The following is a 21,148-nucleotide window of genomic DNA, read 5'->3' as shown; positions in this document are numbered from 1 at the left end:
GGTGTTTATATTTCTAAAAATTTAAGGCTATAGACACCTCTGCCCTTTTTTTTTTTTTTCTTCAAAATATAACCGTGCAAGATTATAAGTAAAAGAGAGGGGCTTATACACCAGCTTAGGGTATGTTCACATCTCGTTTTTAGCCGCACGTCGGGCTACACGGCAGAAATCAGTGAAAAAAGGATGCTGACTCGCGGCCGATGGCCACAATGACTTTAATGAGCAGGACGGAGTCATTATGTGACTGTGTTCTGCTCATTTGCGGGACGTACACTGCTTTTGTGCAGGACTCAAAAGCGTAGTCAACCACGCTTTTGAGTCCTGCACAAAAGCCGTGTACGTCCCGCAAATGAGCAGAGCACAGTCACATAATGACTCCGTCCTGCTCATTAAAGTCAATGTAGCCGTCGGCCGCATGTCTGGCACAGCAGCATCCTTTTTTCTCTGATTTCTGCCGTGTAGCCCGACGTACGGCTAAAAACTGGATGTGAACATACCCTTAGACAGTCGACAGGAGGGGGAGAAACCTTTGAGGAAAGCTCATATAGACTGGTGAAAGGAGAGCAGATACCAGGGAAGGGGTGAATCACATGGGATGTGTGCAGGTGTAGGGAACTTTTCATACACACCTATGCAGCTATTGTGTCCATTGCCTTGAAAAGGGTTGCCCGGGCCAAATCTGGACTGAATTGCTGGTCTTAAACAATACAATACAACCAACTTGACATTACCCTTGCCTTGTCAAAGGTGTGTGTCTCTACACATACTAATACTGTCCTCACTGATTGCATACCCCCCCCCCCCCATGGGTACACTCTGTTGACAATTAATTTAAAAAGAAAAAAAAAAATTCCTGTAGGAACAGCACTATGTAGACGTAGGGAAGGATGTTCCAGAGCAGTAGCAAATCCCCATAGAAAACCTCTCCTTCCTTGGACAATTCCTGACATGGACAGAGGTGGCAGCAGAGAGCTCTGTGTCAGACTGAAAAGAATACATCACTTCCTGCAGGACATACAGAAGCTAATAACTACTGGAAGACTGGAGATTTTTAAATAGAAGTAATTTACAAATTTTACTTTCTGAAACCAGTTTAATTTGAAAGAAAACCTTTTTTTTTCCGCTGGAGTATCCCTTTAAGCCTTCCATGTTATACCCCTCTTGTAGCTGTGATTGCTTTATCACTTGTGTGATCCACTATTTGTCTTGCAGAAAATCTAATTAACCTTTTTTTTTTCCCCCCTCCATCTTACAGCCCTCCTGGGTCATATTATCTGTTCGCTGTGGAGCTCGACTGCCGTATCCTTTCAATTACCAGTTTAAGCTTAAAGTTTTCCCATTTTACTTGTTTTACTTTCTTTTGCTGTTTCTTGCATTCACAGTTGAAGGGGATTGTTTGGGAGAAATCGATAATTGGCCCTCCTGCCGGGGCTGTGTAATGTATACTTACCTGTCCTGCTCCTCTGCCAGATCTCAAGACCTCTGTTCCCCTCCACTGTCAGTGTTTTGGAGACATCCGGTGGGGTCTATTGTTACAGGCCAATTGCGGAGGAAGGGACACATCAGATGTTTCCCTTCAAAGGCCTAGGGTATCTGAGGCCTAGGGTATCTGAGGATTAGACTAGCACCGTCCCTCCTCCCCACCCTCTTCATCATTAGAAATGCCACTGGCAGGATTTTACCTATTCCTTTACAGTGAACATTGCACAGGTGCCTTAACCCCCTCCCTCACGAGGACGTTACTGTACGTCCTCGCTCGGGTGGGGGAGTTCAGGGTGGGGGGGGGTTCAGAGCAGGGCCGCGCGGCGACCCCGCTCTGAAACGCTGCGGTCCCAGGTGCCGCATGTAGCCCGGGACTGCGGCTATTAGCGGGCACGGTCCAATTGCCGTACCCGCTAATTAAGTCTTCAGATGCAGCTGTCAAAGTTGACAGCTGCATCTGAAGACTTACTGCAGCTGTTCCCTGGTGGTCTAGTGGAGAGATCGCCCCCCTGTGACATTGTCACGGAGGAGCGATCTCCGCGTGTGGTGCTGGCCGGGGTCTGCGCCGTAATGGTGCTGATCCCGGCTCGGCACTCTATTGCTTTTGGCTGCTGCAGCCAAAAGCAATAGAACACTGATCTATGCTGTATAACTGTACAGCATAGATCTCTATGAGAGATCAGTGTCCATATACTAGAAGTCCCCCAGGGGGGCTTCTAGTATGTGTGTAAAAAAAAAAAAAAAAAAGTGTTATTAATAAAAAGCCCCCTCCCCTAATAAAAGTCAGAATCGCCCCCTTTTCCCATTTTATAAATAAAAATAAATAAATAAACATGTTTGGTATCGCACCGTGCGTAATCGCCCAAAATATTAACTTGACACATTCCTAAGCGGTTTGGGGGGGGGGGCAGATTGTGGGTACAGAGTCGCTTTAAGCAGATAACCCCTTGGTATCATGGGTATCATCAGATTTTTCATTGCAATCTGCAAACATTACAGAGACAAATGGGATTCCTGAAATAGTTATCATAGGATCTTTCCCTTATTTGAAGTGTATTCCTTAATGAAAATATGCAGTGAAAATGGGTTTTCTCCAGAATCCGGTCAGATATTTTTCGGTGTTACTGCGTGTCTATCACAGGTATGTACATTTACGGTGACTTATCAATGAATGGTCAGAAGTAGGTTTATATATTTTTTGAGACTCTGCTATATATTATATTATTTAACTTCTGTAACTTATTTCCATGTATTAGATATCCTACAGCATATTGCACTTATAATGTCACTCATATTTGAGTAAAATTATTTTAAATTAATTTATCAGTTTGTGTTCATTACTGTATATTTATATATAATTTTATGTATGATTTTCCAGCAGTAATAATGTAGACTGAATTCAGCCGGGCATTACGTGGCTGCCTGTATAGGAGCAAGGGACCATACATATCACAGTGACTACAGGCAGCCATGTATGGATGGAGAAGCCGCCTGGCTACATTTAGAGACTGGGACCGAGCAGGGGTGGGCGGCATCATACTCTGATAGGGGTGTGGGATCCTCTGGTAGACTGGAAGTATAAAAGGATTGTGGTTACCTAAATGAGTTTTTAGATTAAATAAATGAATGTTTATTCTTCTTGTTAGGTTTCTCCTGATGATAGAAATGCTCTCTGGGCCCTGATCACGTTTTATGGTGGGGACTGTCAGCTGAGTCTCAATAAGAAGTGCACCCATCTAATTGTTCAGGAGCCAAAAGGGGTAAAAAACAGTTAAAAGGTTTATCATCCTATTATGCATAGAATGTACTTTCATACATTAAAGTGATTTTTTATCCTCAGACCAAGTATGAATACGCTTATCAAAGAGAGAACATAAAAATCGTGGCACCAGACTGGGTGTTAGACTCCATAACTGAGAAGACTAGGAAAGATGAAGCACCTTATCACCCACGTCTCATAATCTATGAGGAGGAGGAGGAAGAAGAAGAGGAGGAAGATGAAGAAAATGAAAGGGACTCCCAAAATGCAAGTGCCGATGAGGATAGGTACTCCTCCAAATCTAGTCCAGTTACGTCTCGGGAAGGATCTCCTTTACCTAATCAGGATTCTTCACCTAAACGGAGCGCCGCTCAGAAAGTTAAAGAGGAACTCATGTTTGACGACTCTGATGACTCCTCCCCGGAAAAGCAAGAGCGGAATCTAAACTGGACCCCTGCAGAGATCCCGCAGATGAGCACGGCAAAGAGGAGACTGCCCCAGGGCAAAGATTCAGGCCTGATTAACTTATGTGCGAATGTTCCTCCAGTGCCAGGGAGTATTTTACCACCTGAAGCCCGAAGTGGCTTACTGTCATCGGTCCCCGGATCAACAAGTTCAGAAAGGCCAGATATAATGGCTTTCCGTAGTCCGGCGGCAAGGACGCTTCGAAACATTACAAATAGTGCTGATATACAGCAGATTAATAGACCATCCAATGTAGCACATGTAAGTATTGTCAGTAGTTGTATGGATGCATGTGTATTGTGCCTGTAATATTGGTTTTTACATTTAGAGGGGCTATATATGAATATCTGTGGCGTTCTGCTTCTGGGACTGCTTCTGGTAGAAAGCGGACATGTTTTTCAAAGCCTGGGAACCCCTTTTAAAGGAGAAGCCCAGCAAAAATTTTTATTAAAGTATTGTATTGCCCCCCAAAAGCTATACCAATCACCAATGTACACTTATTACGGGAAATGCTTATAAAGTGCTTTTTTCCCTACTACTACACTACTGCATCAAGGCTTCACTTCCTGGATAACATGGTGAATTCACGACCCGCTCCCAGAGCTGTGCGGGCTGTGGCTGCTGGAGAGGATGATGGCAGGGGGACACTGAGGGACACAGGGCACTAGAGGGACACTGAGCATCCCCCTGCCATCATCCTCTCCAGCAGCCACAGCCCGCACAGCTCTGGGAGTCGGGTCGTGACATCACCATGTTATCCAGGAAGTGACATCACCATGTTATCCAGGAAGTGACATCACCATTTTATACAGTAGGTGAAGCCTTGATGCAGAAGTAAGTGCAGAAAAAAAACACTTTATGTGCATTTCCTGTAATAAGTGTATATTGGTGATTTGTATAACTTTTGGGGGGCAATACAATACTTAGATAAAAAAATTTGCCGGACTTCTCCTTTTAATCTATTAGGGAAAAAAGACACAATGAAATGCTTATCCTCTCCCTTCTTTTTTGCATCCATTTTTTTTTTCTTGGTCCCCTGGCCTCACCTCTACTCTCTTTCTCTCATCTTGTGTCTCTTCTTTCTCAATCGCCTCTCCCTGCTTTTCTTCTCCTCTTTTTCTCTTCTTTCCTTTCTCTCCTCTTTCCTAGTTCAGGCATCTTTTTATTGCTTCCTCTCTTTTTTAGTGACTTCCAGTTAAAGGGGTATTCCTATCTCAACTAACATAAGTTATACTTTCAGGGTTCGTCTAGTTGAGTATTTTTACAGATACAGTAATTCAGCAAACTTCTCCTGATATGCTGCTCTTTTCTTCTCATTGTTGACGTCAGATTAAGGTGACTCTGTACCCACAAACTGTCCACCCCAAACCATTTGTTCCTTCAGATAGCTGCTTTTAATCCAAGATCTGTCCTGGGGTCCGTTCGGCAGGTGATGCAGTTATTGTCCTAAAAAACAACTTTTAAACTTGCAGCCCTGTGTCAAACTGCCATGGCCTAGAGTATCTGTGCCCTAACCTTGCACCTCCCTTCTCCCCACCCTCTTCATCATTAGAAATGGCCCTGGCAGGATTTTTCCTATTCCTCTGCTGTGAAAACTGCACAGGTGCCTTAACGATCCAGCCCATGTGCCGTGTTCACACAGCTGTTGAATAGGAGAATACCTGCCTGGAGCATTCCTAATGAAGCGGCGGGGAGGAGGGACAGAGAGGTTGTGCCAGCCTAATGCACAGACACTCTAGGCCATGGCCGTTTGACACAGGGCTGCAAGTTTAAAAGTTGTTTTTTAGGACCATAACTGCATCATCTGCCGAACGGACCCCAGGACAGATCTTTGATTAAAACCAGCTATCCGAAGGTACAAGTGGTATGGGGGTCAGATTGTGGGTACAATGGGAGCCTAGGAGCAGCCTAGGGTAAGGAGACAAGTTTGCTGAAATAAATGTATTTGTGAAAATCGACTTGACGAGTCCTATAGGTTTAACTATATTAGTTGATATGAGATTACCCTTTTAAAGGAGAACTTCCTCCGGGACTACATTTTTTTTCAAAATGCCCAGGGAGGGGTTAGAGCTGCAGTTAGCGGGCAGCAGTGTGGGAGCCGGAAAGGTCAGTCGATGTTGTTTTCACCCATTTCCTCGCCATTTTAGTTCACCTTTAAAGTGGTGCTCCGGCCAAAATAAAATGTACTGGGTACTGGGGCCATAATAAACAAGGTATCCTTAATAAACAAGGTATCCTTACCAGTCTCCATGCTGCATCCCCGCTCCTTGTCCCCACCGGCATCCTCCTGCTCTTCCTCCTGCAACATCACAGGTTGGCTGAGCGGGTACCTTCTCCCAGGCTGTGATGTAGCACAAATCCAGGAGAAAATGGTATGTAGCTGGGGGTTGGGAGGCTGTTGACTCTGCGCTGCAGGGGCACAGGGACTGGTAAGTATACATTCTTGTTTATGTTCTTCTCACCCATTGCATGCACTTTATTTTTTGTTTTTGCTCGGAGCACCCCTTTAAGACACAAGACAAATTTAGAATGGTATCCATTTTACCCGTAAAGTACACATGGTGTATATACTTGTATGGGTTTATATGTATGTATTTCTCCCTTAACTTTTTTTTTTTTTTTTTTTCTATTCTTTATTCTTTTTTAGCTTCTGCAAACACTCTCTGCTTCCACCAAAAATCTAGAACAAGGCAGTCATCCCCAGCAAGGACATCCAAACTCAGTGCTGTTCAGTCAGATGAAAACCTTAACACCTGAAGCTCAGCAGCTATTACAGCAGCCATCCCATCAGTCCCAGCAGCCGCCACAGCAGCAGCAGCACCATCCGCTTGTACAGCTTCAGCCTCAACAACTTATGCAACTGCAGCAGCAACAACAGCAGCAACAAATCACCCAGCAAGTGTTTCCGCAGCATCAGTTTTCCCAGGTGAACCAACAGCACCACTTCACCCAACTGCAGTTCTCGCAGCAGCAGCAGATACTTCGTCCACAGCAGCAAACCATGCAGCACTTCCAACAGCAGCATGCACTTCAGCAGCAGCTGCAACAATTGCAGCAGCAGCATCTTCAGCAGCAACAACAGACACTTCAGCAGCAAAATATACAGCAGATCCTTCAGCGGCAGCAGACGCCGGCACAGCAGCAGACACTACAGCAGCAGCAGACGATTCAGACTTCTATACAGCAGCAGCAGCAGCAAAACATTCAGCAGCAGCAGACCCTTCAGCCTGGTATACAGCAGCAGAACCTTCAACAAAGCATTCAGCAGCTTCAGCAACAGCAGATACAACACTTAACACTGCAGCAAAAGCAGCAGTTACAGCAGCATGCCCTTCAGCAGCAGCAGAATCAGTCTCACCCTCAGTTGCATACCCTGCAGCAGCAGCAAATCCAGACTCAAGCCCTGCAGCAGCAAATTCAGTCACAGACTCTTCAGCAGCAGATTCAACCTTCATCTATTCAGCAGCAACATCAAATGCAGGCGCAGTCTCTACAGCAGCAACAAATCCAAGCACAGTCCCTACAGCAGCAGCAGATACAGACGCAGCAACATCATGTACAACCACAGGCCCTTCAGCAGCAACATCAGGTACAGCCGCAGACACTTCAGCAGCACCAAATGCAAACGCATAATATTCAGATTCAGCATCAGATTCAGAATCAGACTCACCAAGCGCATCAGATCCCATCACAAATGTTGCAGCAGCAAACGCTTACTCAGCAGCAGCTGCAACAGCAACAGGCTCTCCAGCTACAGCAGCAGCAGATGAAACAGCAGCAAATCCAACAGCAGACTCTGCTGCAGCAACAACAGATCCAGCAACAGCAGCAGCTTCAACAAGCCGGGCTTCAGCAGCAGCAAATGCCGCAAACCCAGTCGGCTCAGATTCAACAGCCGGCGCTTCAGCAATCACAGGTGACGATGCAGCAGTCCCAGGTTCAGCAGACGGCCCTTCCGCAGCCCCCGCTCCAAGCCCAACAGGTGCAGCAGCAAAAACACAACCTTCAACAGTTACAGCAACAAATCCAACAGCAGCACCTTCAGCGGTTACAGCAGCGGCAAATGCAAAATCAGACACAACAGCAACTGGGGCAGATACAGCAGATAGCACCTCAAACACCAAATCAGCAGCCTCCCCAGTCCCAGCAGCTTCATGGCCATGACCCATCACTGGAGAGTAAGATTATTCATTATTCTTTGTTTATAGCTAATAAAGTTGGCCATAATTTAGGTTGTCCTGCAGAGTGTTCACTACGTATACATAGTCATTACTGATTCCTTATGGTGTAAAATGTTGAGTTAAAACTTAAAGCGTAACTGTCATTTCAGGGTCAATAAATATCTATAGTACAGGCGATTTTAAGAAAATCTGTAATAGGTTTTATTTACCAAAAGAGTTTCCTTCTGGACTGAAAAAGCTGTTTCTCTAGATGAGAGCAGTGAGTGAGCACGGAGGAGAGAAATAGCAGTCCTGCACAGCACAACATCCTGCAATCTTCTCTCAGCAAGTTCTTAGATACGCTCTGACTTTTCTGATCCCTGAATCCAGCATTTTAGGTGCCCAGACAGCCTACAGCTGACCTTCATGTCTCCTCTTCCTGCTCACTCATCCCCCTCAGCCCCTCCCGCCCTCAATAGAATAAAATGGACACAGCAGAACCTGTCTTCACTTGCTTTTCTGTAATGAAGACTGATTTGCCTGATAATGCACAGATAAGAAGTGAGGGGGGGAGGCTGGGAAACTGCTTTTTAAGTACAGAAAGAGGCTTTTTTGCCTAATTAAACCTATTATAGAGTTTCTTAAAATCATTTATACTACGGATTTCTGCAAAAAACAAAATGAAAGTTACACTTTTAAGACTCAGTTTAACCCTTTAAGGACGGGGCCAATTTTTGTTTTTTGCGTTTTTCGTTTTTTCCTCCTTGTGTTTAAAAGCCCATAGCAGTTGCATTTTTCCACCTAGAAACCCACTTGAGCCCTTATTTTTTGCGTCACTAATTGTACTTTGCAATGACAGGCTGAATTTTTGCATAAAGCACACTGCGAAACCAGAAAAAAATTCAAAGTGTGGTAAAATTAAAAAAAAAAAACGCATTTCTTTTATTTGGGGGAAATGTGTTTTTACGCCGTTTGCCCTGGGGTAAAACTGACTTGTTATGCATGTTCCTCAAGTTGTTACGATTACAACGATATATAACATGTATAACTTACTTTTATTGTATAACTTTTATTACATTTTTTCTGGATTTGATGCAACCAAAAATGCGCAATTTTGCACTTTTGGGATTTTTTTGCGCTGACGCCGTTTACCGTGCGAGATCAGGAATTAATAGTTCAGGCGATTACGCACGCGGCGATAGCAAACATGTTTATTTATTTAAAACCTGTTTACTGGGATTCTATTCCTTTCCACGTGCACCACCAGACTTCACAATGAGTGCTGCTCTGAACCTGTATAATAAAACCCTGACGTTTTCTGGTGATCTGTTCCCTTTCAGTTCCCGAAGACTACTTTCTGATGGGCTGTGTGTTTGCAATCGCTGATTATCCAGAACAGATGTCCGATAAACAACTTTTGGCAACGTGGAAACGGGTAGGTTTAGTGCGATCTGTGGCCCTTCTCCTACCTGCATAGTTTATAGTTATATAGTTTCACCATTTTATTATTTAATTTTGACCTCCTCTGTAAGGGTCCATTTACACAGAAAGATTATCTGACCTGATCCCTGTTTATAGTCTGTTTCTGGCTTTGGCTTCACATCTTTGGCAGATAATCTGTCAGATAATTTTTCTGTGTAAATGAACCTTTACTCTTGCCCTCTAAACATTTTGGATATCTATAGTCTAATTGTCTTTGATCTTTTTTTTTAATTGATGGCTTAGCCTTAGCATATCGTAATTAGATTGGCACCACTGGCGATCAGCTGTTTGCCAGTGCAGTGGAGCCCAACATCCAGTAAAAATAAGACAAAAGCAGACAGCTCCATACATTTTGTAGTGGCAATGCTGGGTACTGCAGCTTTGCTCCCATTTACATCAATATTTCAATACTTCAGCATGACCACCATGTACCATTTCATCCTTTACTGTATATATTGTTACTGCTGCTCTGGAAAACATCTGGCCTGCAGGGTGTCAGACCCGCACTAATCACATATTGATAGCCTGAGAAAAGGCCATTAATAAAGTACTGCAAGCGTATATTGTAAGTAGAGAAGGAAGCGAAGCTGCACTCACCAGTAAAATTTCTACTACAAACGATTGAAGTTTCACGCTAATATATGCAATATGTTATTTGCCGATCCCTAGAACAGTATTTGTTCTGCACCACCCAACTCCTAATCATATTCTATGTAGAAAACTGCAAGTCTGCTATGGTGAGATGAATGCACACAGCCAAATCCATTGACTTACGCAAAGAAAAGAAAAAAGAAAAGTGCTTTGCGCAGCCGCTAAGTGAACATGAATAAGCCATTTATTCCTTAATGCAAATCCTTACATTTTTAGAAAATCTTTAGTGTTCCCATAGGACCTTTATCTAAGTGTATGTCTATTGCTACTGTCGCGTGCTCTGGAGAGACCTTGCAGTCGCCGGCTCAGAGAGAATAGCAAAAATTAAGTACAACTCCCCGATTTCTGTTTAGCTTCAGAGCAGTCAGCTAGGGATTAAACTTAGATACTGTTGCCAGGTCCTTTCGCAGTCATCTTATACGTGATTATTACTAACCTGCAATGTAAATGTTATCTATGATACTATATTAATGGAAAACAGATTTTTTTTTTTTTTTATGATTGCTAACCTTTATTTTGTACCTTTCCTAAAGATAATACAGACACATGGTGGTACTGTGGATCCTACACTCACAAGCCGCTGTACACATCTTCTGTGTGAGAGCCAAGTCAGTAGCATGTATGCCCAGGTAGGCTTCCAAGCAGAATACTGCCATATCTATAGCTGTATTAGGAAACCCTTGACGTTACATATTTGAACATCACCTCTATATTAGATTGTTCTGTTGCACTGTAAAGTGTCACTGTCGTTTCTTCCCCCCCAGGAATTAATAGTCCGGGCAATGTTAAGAAACTTTGTAATTGGGTTTATTAGGCAAATATGCCATTATCTGCATTCAAAAAGACTTTCCCCTAGTTCCCCCCTCCTCTCTCTCATCCACTGCTCATTATCAGGAAATCTTGACTCTTTTACATCAGTCGTTCCCTGTGTAACCTATGGAGAGGGAAGGAGGGAGATTAGTCGCCATCAGAGAACAAAGGATTACACAGTGGGACCTGAGTGAAAGCTGGTATAGAGGTCAGTGCTGACTTCAGAGGAGATCGCCGGTGATTTAGCTGTAAATTAACTCCTTGTTGTCCTGTTTTGGTGCCTCATCTCCCTCCACCCCTCCCCTCTCCATAGACAATCATGAAAGCGGGGGGAGAGCTTCAAACTGTTTTTTTTTTTTCATGATAAAAATTAAATTTTTAGCTAATAAACCCAATTTTTTAAAATCGCCTGTACTATTGATTTCTGCAAAGTGACAGTGGCACTGGGGTATGTTCACACTGAGTAAAAAAGCTGAATTCTGTGGCGGACATGCCCCTTCTTCTTTTGCGTTTTCGTTGTTTTCTTCTTGTGTTTAAAAGGCCATAGCACTTGCATTTTTCCACCTAGAGACCCACATGAGCCCTTATTTTTTGCGCCACTAATTGTACTTTGCAATGAAAGGCTGAATTTTTGCATAAAGTACACTGCGAAACCAGAAAAAAATTCAATGTGTGGTGAAATTGAACAAAAAAAGCATTTTTTTTTTTTATTTAGGTTTTTTTTTGTTTTTACGCCATTCGCCCTGGGGTAAACTGACTTGTTATGCATGTTCCTCAAGTCATTACGATTACAACGATATATAACATGTATAACTTATATTGTATCTGATGGCCTGTAAAAAATTCAAACCATTGTCAACAAATATATGTTCCTTAAAATCGCTCTATTCCCATGCTTACAGCGCTTTTATGCTTTGGTCTATGGGGCTGTGTGAGGTGTCATTTTCTGCGCCATGATGTTTACTTTCTATCGGTACCTTGATTGCACATATAAGACTTTTTGATCACTTTTTATTACATTTTTTCTGGATTTGATGCGACCAAAAATGCGCAATTACGCACGCGGCGATAGCAAACATGTTTATTTATTTACTTTTATTTAAAACATGGGAAAAGGGGGGTGATTCACACTTTTATTAGGGGAGGGGGCTTTTTACTAATAACAATACTTTTTTTTTTTTTTTTTTTACACTTTTACTAGAAGCCCCCCTGGGGTTAGGGTTGTTCCCCCTGGGGGACTCCTAGTATAAGTGCACTGATCTCTCATTGAGATCTTTGCTGTATACTTATGTAGCAAAGATCAATGAGATCGGCACTTGGATCCTTTCGGCTGCTGCAGCCGAAAGCATCCGAGTGCCGAGTCGGGATCAGCGCCATTTTGGAGCTGACACCCAGCCGGTAAAGACGTGTGGAGGAGCGATCCACCCCTCTAGACACCAGGGAAGTACTGCATCTGGTACTGCATCATCTTTGACAGCTGCATCTGATTACTGTATTAGCGGGCACGGCGATCGGACCGTGCCCGCTAATAGCTGCGACCCCGGGCTACACGCGGCAACCGGGACCACGGCGGTTTAGAGCGGGGTCGCCGCACGGCCCCGCTCTGAACACCTCTTGCGGACGCATAACGTACCGGTACATCATGCGTCCTTAAGAGGTTAAGCAGAGAGCGGAGGGGCACACTGAGCACGGCGGGATTCCGCCATATTAGCTCAGTGTGAACATACCCTAAGGCAAATGTAAAAGTTAATGCCTATTCATTATTTGTTTGTGCACCGGTGTTTTTTCTCTGCTCCTCACCGTTCTCTAAAAGTTAAAAGATTCTGTAACTTGTAGGCAATGAAGGAAAGAAGGCGATGCATCACAGCTCACTGGCTAAACACCGTCTTAAAGAAGAAAAAAATGGTGCCTCCTCATCGAACCTTACATTTTCCAGTGGCGTTTCCACCAGGAGGGAAGCCATGTTCTCAGCATGTAAGGCAACCATCTAGTTTATACGATGTGTAATGTCCACTTCAGCTTTTGCCTTGTGTATGATATATGGTTTTAAAATATTTAATATTTGTTTCCAGATCATTTCTGTAACTGGATTTGTTGATAGCGATAGAGATGACCTCAAGCTAATGGCCTATTTGGCAGGTGCCAAGTACACCGGATATCTATGTCGCAGCAACACGGTTCTCATCTGTAAAGAGTAAGTAGGATGATCCATCCCTGTCTGGGTTCTGCTGTATTCCAACTTATTAACTTTCTTTCCTAACAAATACATTCTATTATGCCTACCTTCTTAATATTGTCCCTTGTGTTGTAGTTTTAAGAGGGTTTTAAATAGTTGACTTGTTCTTCTCATGTGAATTAGACCCTCTGGTATGAAGTATGAGAAAGCCAAAGAATGGAGGATACCCTGCGTCAATGCATTATGGCTTTGTGACATTCTTCTTGGAAACTTTGAGGCGTTACGACAAATTCAGAACAGCCGATACACAGTGTTTAACCTACAGGATCCGCTGGCTCCTTCATCGCATCTTGTGTCAAATCTGCTTGGTAAGAAAGCTGCATTTATTTAATCTGTTCAGTAACTAGTTTAGTCGGGAATGAAACTGAATACACAGTTATACAATGGTTACATACTATCCAATTGTTAGCTGCGTCCTGTATCAGCACTGTCTATTCAGACATTCATTATGACATGAATTGGTGTATACTCATTCGTCCAGGGACAGCAGTTCAGGGGATCACCCTCTCCCACCGTATTTCTTTTCAATGCGTGGTGGTAGCTAGGCTAAAAGAAAATAAATTAATAAAAATACTTGTCCCGCAAAAAACAAGCCCACATACAGAAACATTGAGAGATAACAACAAAAAGTTATGGGTCTCCCAATGTGATGACAGAAGTTTCCATTCCTTAACAACTTCTGTATATGAAGACTAACAGTAGTGTCTACAAATGTTTTCGTACTGCTAAATAAAGGCGCATTCTATAGAAGAGAAAAAAATATCTTATTTATTGCATCTTTCTGCCTCTTGTTGCTTCCGATCTGATTTTACACTACTTTGTTTGTAGATGCATGGAGAGTCCCTTTGAAAGTTTCCTCAGAAGTGTTAATGGTAGGTTTTATTTCATTTTATTTCCCTGCTGATTTTGTCAATGAGTCGTTTTATAAATTCTATATTTATTATTATTATTATTATTATTATTATTATTATTATTATTATTATTATTTATTATTTTGTATTTTTGCAGAGTATAAGAATTCCTCTAAAGCCTAAACAGAATGAACCTGCAGTTCAGCCGAAACGACCCAGGTACAGAATTGGCCGAAGAATGTTTTTTCTTCTTTTACTTGTGAATACGAAGATCTAGGGAATTGTTGCACATTTTTATACCTTTGGCTCCTTGCTCACTGTTCAGGTTTTATAGTCATTGCGCGTGTTTCATGTGTTTTCTAATAATTTTCCACTCCTCCCAGAATTGAAGACCTTCCGCCTCCAACTAAAAAACTGTCTCCTGAACAGACACCTCATGTAATGTTCACTGGGTTTGATCCAAGTCAACTACAGCAGTATGTAAAGGTAGGATTATAGTAACACAGATCTGATGGTAACAAGGGATTCATTGACTTTAAGCAGCAAATAAAAATGTTTTCAGATCAACCGGTGGCAGAAAGTTATAGAGATTTGTAATTTACTTCTATTTAAAACAACTCAAGTCATCCAGTACTAATCATCAGCTGTATGTCCTGCAGGAAGTGGTGTATTCCTTCTAGTCTGACACAGCGCTCTCTGCTGCCACCTTTGTCCATGTCAGGAACTGTCCAGAGCAGGAGCAAATCCCCATAGAAAGCCTCTCCTGCTCTGTACAGTTCCTGTCACTGACAGAGGTGGCAGCAGAAAGCTGCAGTCTGAAAGCTGCCCCACTTTCTTTTGGAACATAAGGATTCCTGTCTATGTACCTTGAATGATAGGGCGAGCACTACAAAGGCTAAGTTTATAGGATATATTCTTCTAGTTCTAATTCAGAATGTGCTGACTTTTACCTTTTTTTCAGAAACTATATATTCTTGGAGGAGAAGTGGTGGACTCTGCACAGAAGTGCACACACCTAATCGCCAGTAAAGTCACAAGAACCGTCAAATTTCTGACTGCAATCTCTGTGGCAAAACATATTGTGACCCCAGAGTGGCTCGATGAAAGCTTCAAATGCCAAAAATTTGTTGGTAAGTTTAAAGGACCAGAGTGGGATTTAGCCGGTGGTATTAGGTGAGAAGGGAAAGTAGTTAAAAAGTGGCATTGGAAGCAAGTAAGTCAGAACTAGTCATTTATACATGCACACTTTTACCTCCACTCTTCCTTGGTCTCTTGCTGAAGCACTAACTGCTTGTTATCCCCTATCCATTGGGACTAACGAACATTAAAAGTTCTTATACACATAAGATGATTAATATCCATGTTAGGGACACACTATGGGAATACAATCCGGTATTTCAGACTTATTAGATTCTGTAATCCAGACTGACTTAAAAAAGTGTTTGACTACCTATATTCCATACAGCTAGGTAGGTGTGTGTGTGTGTGTGTGTGGAGAGAATATCTATATATTTATATATAATTTGTGAATTCCTATTATATGTTTTTAAGCATTCTATTTTTTTTTTTATCTTTGCAGATGAACAGAGCTACATACTGCGAGACGCTGAAGCAGAGGTGCTCTTCTGCTTTAGTTTAGAAGAATCTTTAAAGAGGGCACGGGTGGCTCCTCTCTTCAAGGTAACTGATCAGCAGTTTTATTTCTCTATGCTGCTACAGGGCACATTTTTAATTTGCCTGCTTGTGCCATTTGAGGACTGAATAGCTGGGATGTAATGTAACAGTCTAGTTGTTAAAGGCTATTGACAACTTCTGAAAAGCGTTAAGATGAGGGGGATTTATGAAGACCAGCGTACAAGTACGCCGGTCTTATATTAGGCCCCGCCCCCTTTTTTCCCGGCAGGATTCACTAAGAGGCGCACACCTTTTAGTGAATCCACCCGGCGTACTTAATCTACACCTGCGGGAGGAGGCAACGCAGTGAGATCTGAGAGGCAGAGAGGGAGGTACAGTAATACCGGTAGGATACAAGGACAGCCAGATGGGTGAAAGAGGTGTGTTTTTCTGGGCACAGTACTACCCTATCGTATCTCTTTTTTCCATACCTGAGCGCCTGCAGCTTGCTCTGCCTTTCATACAGTTGCAGCATATGGCGGGGATGTGGCCTTTTTCAAGTTCTTCCCGCGTACGTGGCGACTGCAGATTCACCAGTCCGGTTCTGAAGTTTTTCAGCAACCGCCCTATAAGACGACACCCGGCATATAAGACGATCCCATGACTTCTGAGAAGATTGTCCTGGGTTAAAAAGTGCTCTTATATGCATGCATGTGTGTGTATATATATATATATATATATATATATATATATATATATATATATATATATATATATATATATATATATATATATATATATATAATATATATATATACACACACACACACACACACACGCATACATAATGATATAATATAGACATTTATTTAAATGACAAAACTATACATATAGTTTTGTCATTTAAATAAATGTGTATATTATATCATTGTGTGTGTGTATATATATATATATATATATATATAATAATGTTTGTAATTTAAATAAATGTGAATGTCTGGATTTTCTTTTAGGGAAAGTATTTTTATATAACTCCTGGAATTTGCCCCAGTCTGTCCACTATGAAATCCATCGTGGAGTGTGCGGGCGGTAAAATATTAACAAAGCCGCCATCTTTCCGAAAAATCATGGAACATAAACAAAATAAGGTAACGTGATGTCATATTTCGGTTTTATTAATTAAACTAAGTAGAAGGATATAGAGTTAACCCGTACAGGACAGGTTGGAGCATTACATGTCATGTTTTTTGTATCTTGGGGCAATGAATTCTAAACCCCTTTTCTTGCAGTAGAACAGTTGGCTCCTTGTGTAGAATGTAACAGACATTCTAAGCAGTGTTGTAGAGGTTTACAGGGGTTATTTTACCCCTATGTTACCCCTAAAATGCAGTCAAAGGGTGTGGAGGAATTGCCATGACAGCTGGGTCTGCAGTGTACAAGTGTACCAAAAAACTCATGTGGCAATTTTAAAGTGTCACTGTTATAACTTTTAAAATCGAAATGCACAGTAGATGTGGTATAAAGCAAGTTTTCAATATACATCCATTATTTTTGTTATGCTGTAATATAAAGCTGTACTTACCAGAAATCCAGGTCCAGTCTCCTTAGGGCAGATTTCCTGACTTGTGCTGGTTGAAAAAAAACAGACTAAACACAGGAATTCCAGCCAGTCCAGAGAGAGTCTGCTCAATGTGTCCATCAGTCACATGACTGCCTTCTCTCTGTGAGCGCTCAGATGGCCTGGGATACACAGGACTTCCTGTTTTCTGACTGTTTTCTGTTTTTTGGGGGGGAAAAAAGTCATAAAACAGGAATTGCCGTGTTTTCCATGATAGCCAAAAAAAATTATGAATGTAAATTGCAAACTTGCTCTATACCACATCTACCGTGGATTTAGATTTTGAAAGTTATAACAACAGTGACACTTTAACAAACCAAAAACAAATCGTATCTCCTAGGGGATAAAGCATTATAGTCTTTGAAATAAACTTTTGACAGACTACCCAGAGAACAGTTTAGATGGGTCAGGGAGGTCCTTTGATCTTGCTGGGAGAAGTGCGTGGTTATGCACTTCACTTCCCATATCCATGCTCCATCCAGCTCAGTCAAATAGATGGACCCTATTATAAGCACTGAGCCTTAACATGTTCTGTTTAAAAAGGGTTTACACTTGATTATACACCGAATTTGGTGAAATTAGAACTATGAAAAATACATGATGCCTTCCCTGTGTTTAGTATTAATTTTTTACTATTTTTTTTTTTTATAGAGTTTGGCGGAGATTGTGTTAATATCCTGTGAGAATGACCTTCACCTCTGTAGAGAGTATTTTGCTGGCAGTATAGGTAAGTGGGATGTCTGGAGCGTATGTCTGCTGTTCTCCCGCTTCTTGTTTGTGTAATACATTTTCCTTGTCTTTATAGATGTCCATAACGCAGAATTCGTCCTCACTGGAGTGCTCACACAGACACTGGATTATGAGTCATATCCTTTACAGGGCTGAATGCTTGGCCATGTACACATGGTGGGGATTCTTAACACTTGCTGGTATATATGGTGCATCCAATCTTAGATCTAAGTATAAACTATTTCACGCTTTGTAGACGTTATTATATTAGCTTTTGCTGCAATTGTGCTTTACTGTACTGTACTCTATCAGCGATGGCCCAGTGATCACATGACCTCCCCTCTTACTGCGCAGATTTATATGCACTATGATCACCCAGGCTTTTCGGAAGGGAAGGATTGCACTTTGCTGGAAAGTTTCTTTTCAATGTCAGGATTTTTTTTGTTATGTGACATTTAAGATTAGGATTAGAGAAACATGCACCATTTCCTACAGAAATTGCACCATCCCTGTCTTCAGTTTGGTTGTGGGTTTTGCAGTTTAGTTCCACTTAAGTGAATGAAGCCTAATTGCAATACCACACACAACCTGAGGACAGGGGTGGTGCTGTTTCTAGAAGAAAGTAGCTGTGTTTTTCCTAATCCTGGATAACTGTTCTAAGCTCTTGCATCCTCACACAATGCAATTTATTTTTTTTTTTTTTTTTTTAATTTCATGAGAAATATATAAGCATTTACTTATACAGACAGGTCAAGTGATCCTACAGCTGAAATGCACTCATACGTTGGATTTAGCATCGGTTTACACATGTCACTAACTGAGAGATGAGACTTCCTACAACCACTATAACCATTGTGAGAATTTAGAATTGAAGTCACGTCACCTGTGAAGTATACAGTAAAGAGCAGACCGTTAATAGGTTTATGTGTATGTGTATGTGTGTGTGTATATATATGTATATCTCCACAGCTGTTATGCTTTTATGTTGTTACAGTGCGGCCTAGTTAGATTGGGCTGTATATTGCAAATTGTATACACAACCTGAAAACTATATACCTGCATCATTGCCAGTATTTAGTATGAATAAGGTACAGTGTAGTGTTGAGCGGACTTGCTGAGCTGTTTGGGTTCAGCAGTGTTATCCGAACCCAAACGCTCAGCATTTGACCCCTGGTGGCTGGAAAAATTGGATGCTGCCCTAGGGAGTCCTGGCAAACCTCTAAAGGTCAGGGGATAGGGTCTGACTGCTGAGGACCTGATTCACAGGCAGTGAGTCCATCACCTATTTATTGGAGAGTATTAAAACCTATGGTAAGTGTGGATATTGACAACACCAATAGCACTCTAATATGGCTGTTAATATTAGCTAATAAATAAGTAAGGTTGGTGACTGCTGCTTTCTCCTTACATATATATTATACCCAAGTGCCCCCGCGTATTCTCGGATACAGGGTTGGGTTACTTTGTCATGGCTATTTATAAAACAAGGCCTACAACTCCTATCTATTAGAAGCTCTGACAAAAGCTAATTTTTCCTCTAAAAAGGCTATTGTCACATATTGTACACATTGGTGCAGAATAATCTACAACGGTGGAAAGTTGGCAGAAAGATGCATGTTGAGTTATCCAAGATTGCAAAAATAACACTTACTTGCAAAAACAGCACCACCCCTGTCCTCAGATTGTGTGTGATATTACAATTCAGCTCCATTCATTTCAGTGGAACCAAGCTGCAAAACCCACACTGAGGACAAGAGTGGTGCTGTTTCTAGAAGAAAGCGGCCATGTTTTTCAAATCCTGCATAACCCCTTTAATTTATCACCTTCTTGCCGATGGTGATCCATGTAGCTCATAACTTTAGTAATTGTAGCTTCCTGTACTAGTTTGGTAGGCGCCTCATTGTGTGTACCTTGTAAGGCTGACAAAGTTTCCGTTGATGTTTCCTTAACTAGCCCACATATAAATTCACATGAAAGCTCCTGAAGTCCATCGGGCGCCCGACACGTCGGAGAGCATGGTGTTATCAGCCATTATAAAGTATATGTGCATTTTTTTGGCGATACGATATTTCTTGCGCAGGTTTCCTCTGTGAATATTCAGCCGTGAGCAGGGAAGTAGAATGACGTGCATCTTTTCTTGGGATGTGTATTTTGTTCACATAAATAATTATGTCTGTATCATAGTGTGCTTTTACCAGCCCTCCAGATGTTTAATACTTTTTTTGTGTGTGTGTGTGTTTTTTTTTTTTTTTTTATGTAAATGTAAAATATTGACGGTACTTTAAGTATTTTTTGTGGAAAAAAGGGCTTAATGTTTGTTAAATATTAGGATGGAAGAAAATAAACATTTTGTATTATTTTATATTTCTAAATCCAGAGTCCATTTTATATTGCTATTTTCCAAAGTTGAAAATAAATTTACTTTGGTTGTATGTTTTCCGTGGTCTGTTTTACTGCCAAATTGTGTTTCTCGTGCGTCTTATTGGGGGACACAGATACCATGGGTATAGGCTGCTGCCACTAGGAGGCGCTGACACTAAGAAAGAAACAAAGGAAGTGACTCCTCCTGAGCAGGATATACCCGCCCACAGGCACTGAGGTAAACCAGTTTAGCTTAGTGTCAGTAGGAGGCAGACACAGGTCTGGGTTCTCCAGACCAGTTTCTTCCTTTATGTTCAGTTAGTTAGATTTTCTTTTTCCTTCTAGGTTCTATGGATTCTTGGGCACGGTGGGTAATCTAGACCCACCCTGATCCCCTCACAATGCGACCAGGGAACAGACCATAAATATAGATGGACTGTCTACCCTCGGTTGCCACCGGCCGGCAACGTGACACCAGGGCCCCAGATCAGTCTGACTGTCTGGTCGCCTTTTCTGCGGACTCTGTATCCGCACAGCCCCTTCCCGCCTCGCCCCCCAGAGCTTGGCGCGTAAGGTGAGGCACCCACCGGCTGAAGACGACTGGGTGAGTATGTGCTCCTACCTGGTGAGTATATTCCCCCTGCCCTCCCTCCCAGGCCACCATTGTATTCTTATAGACAACCCCGGGCCATGCTTTCCTCACACAGGGATTTCTCCATCTCCCCATGCTCCACTCCCTCAGGGTCACTGTACCTCTGTGGCTCTCCCCTCAGTCAGTAACAGGCCAGCCCCCTCCATTTTATTTTGTACTGGTGCCTCTCTGGGTGCCATGGGGTGTAGAGTGAGGGGTCTCCCACTCCTGTCAGTGCTGTGCAGGCTGCAGTTTCCCGCCTTTTTTCCCTATTGTGGCTATGTCTGGAGTACCTGCTC

At 42.2% G+C, this 21,148-nt stretch overlaps 1 protein-coding gene across 1 annotated transcript in view; it reads left to right on the top strand.

Annotated features, from left to right (window-relative positions):
* PAXIP1 (PAX interacting protein 1) overlaps window positions 1-20,210 on the top strand; it is a 28,453-nt gene extending 8,243 nt beyond the window's left edge. Inside the window, exons 3-21 of the mRNA XM_069958879.1 lie at window positions 1,256-1,299; window positions 2,560-2,623; window positions 3,129-3,242; window positions 3,323-3,967; window positions 6,354-7,884; window positions 9,207-9,301; window positions 10,533-10,628; window positions 12,646-12,783; window positions 12,882-13,003; window positions 13,169-13,353; window positions 13,874-13,917; window positions 14,054-14,115; window positions 14,280-14,382; window positions 14,858-15,026; window positions 15,476-15,576; window positions 16,524-16,658; window positions 17,780-17,855; window positions 17,934-17,998; window positions 19,820-20,210. Coding sequence (XP_069814980.1) covers window positions 1,256-1,299; window positions 2,560-2,623; window positions 3,129-3,242; window positions 3,323-3,967; window positions 6,354-7,884; window positions 9,207-9,301; window positions 10,533-10,628; window positions 12,646-12,783; window positions 12,882-13,003; window positions 13,169-13,353; window positions 13,874-13,917; window positions 14,054-14,115; window positions 14,280-14,382; window positions 14,858-15,026; window positions 15,476-15,576; window positions 16,524-16,658; window positions 17,780-17,855; window positions 17,934-17,998; window positions 19,820-19,831 — 3,801 coding nt within the window. The 3' untranslated portion in view covers window positions 19,832-20,210. The remainder of the gene's footprint in view (window positions 1-1,255; window positions 1,300-2,559; window positions 2,624-3,128; window positions 3,243-3,322; window positions 3,968-6,353; window positions 7,885-9,206; window positions 9,302-10,532; window positions 10,629-12,645; window positions 12,784-12,881; window positions 13,004-13,168; window positions 13,354-13,873; window positions 13,918-14,053; window positions 14,116-14,279; window positions 14,383-14,857; window positions 15,027-15,475; window positions 15,577-16,523; window positions 16,659-17,779; window positions 17,856-17,933; window positions 17,999-19,819) is intronic.
* The last annotated feature ends 938 nt before the right edge of the window (window positions 20,211-21,148 follow it).

The sequence above is a fragment of the Dendropsophus ebraccatus genome, chromosome 2 (assembly GCF_027789765.1).
Source record: "Dendropsophus ebraccatus isolate aDenEbr1 chromosome 2, aDenEbr1.pat, whole genome shotgun sequence".
NCBI classification, from domain to species: Eukaryota; Metazoa; Chordata; class Amphibia; order Anura; family Hylidae; genus Dendropsophus; species Dendropsophus ebraccatus.
Note: the sequence above shows the minus strand (reverse complement) of the source record. Positions and strands in the feature narration are given on the sequence as shown.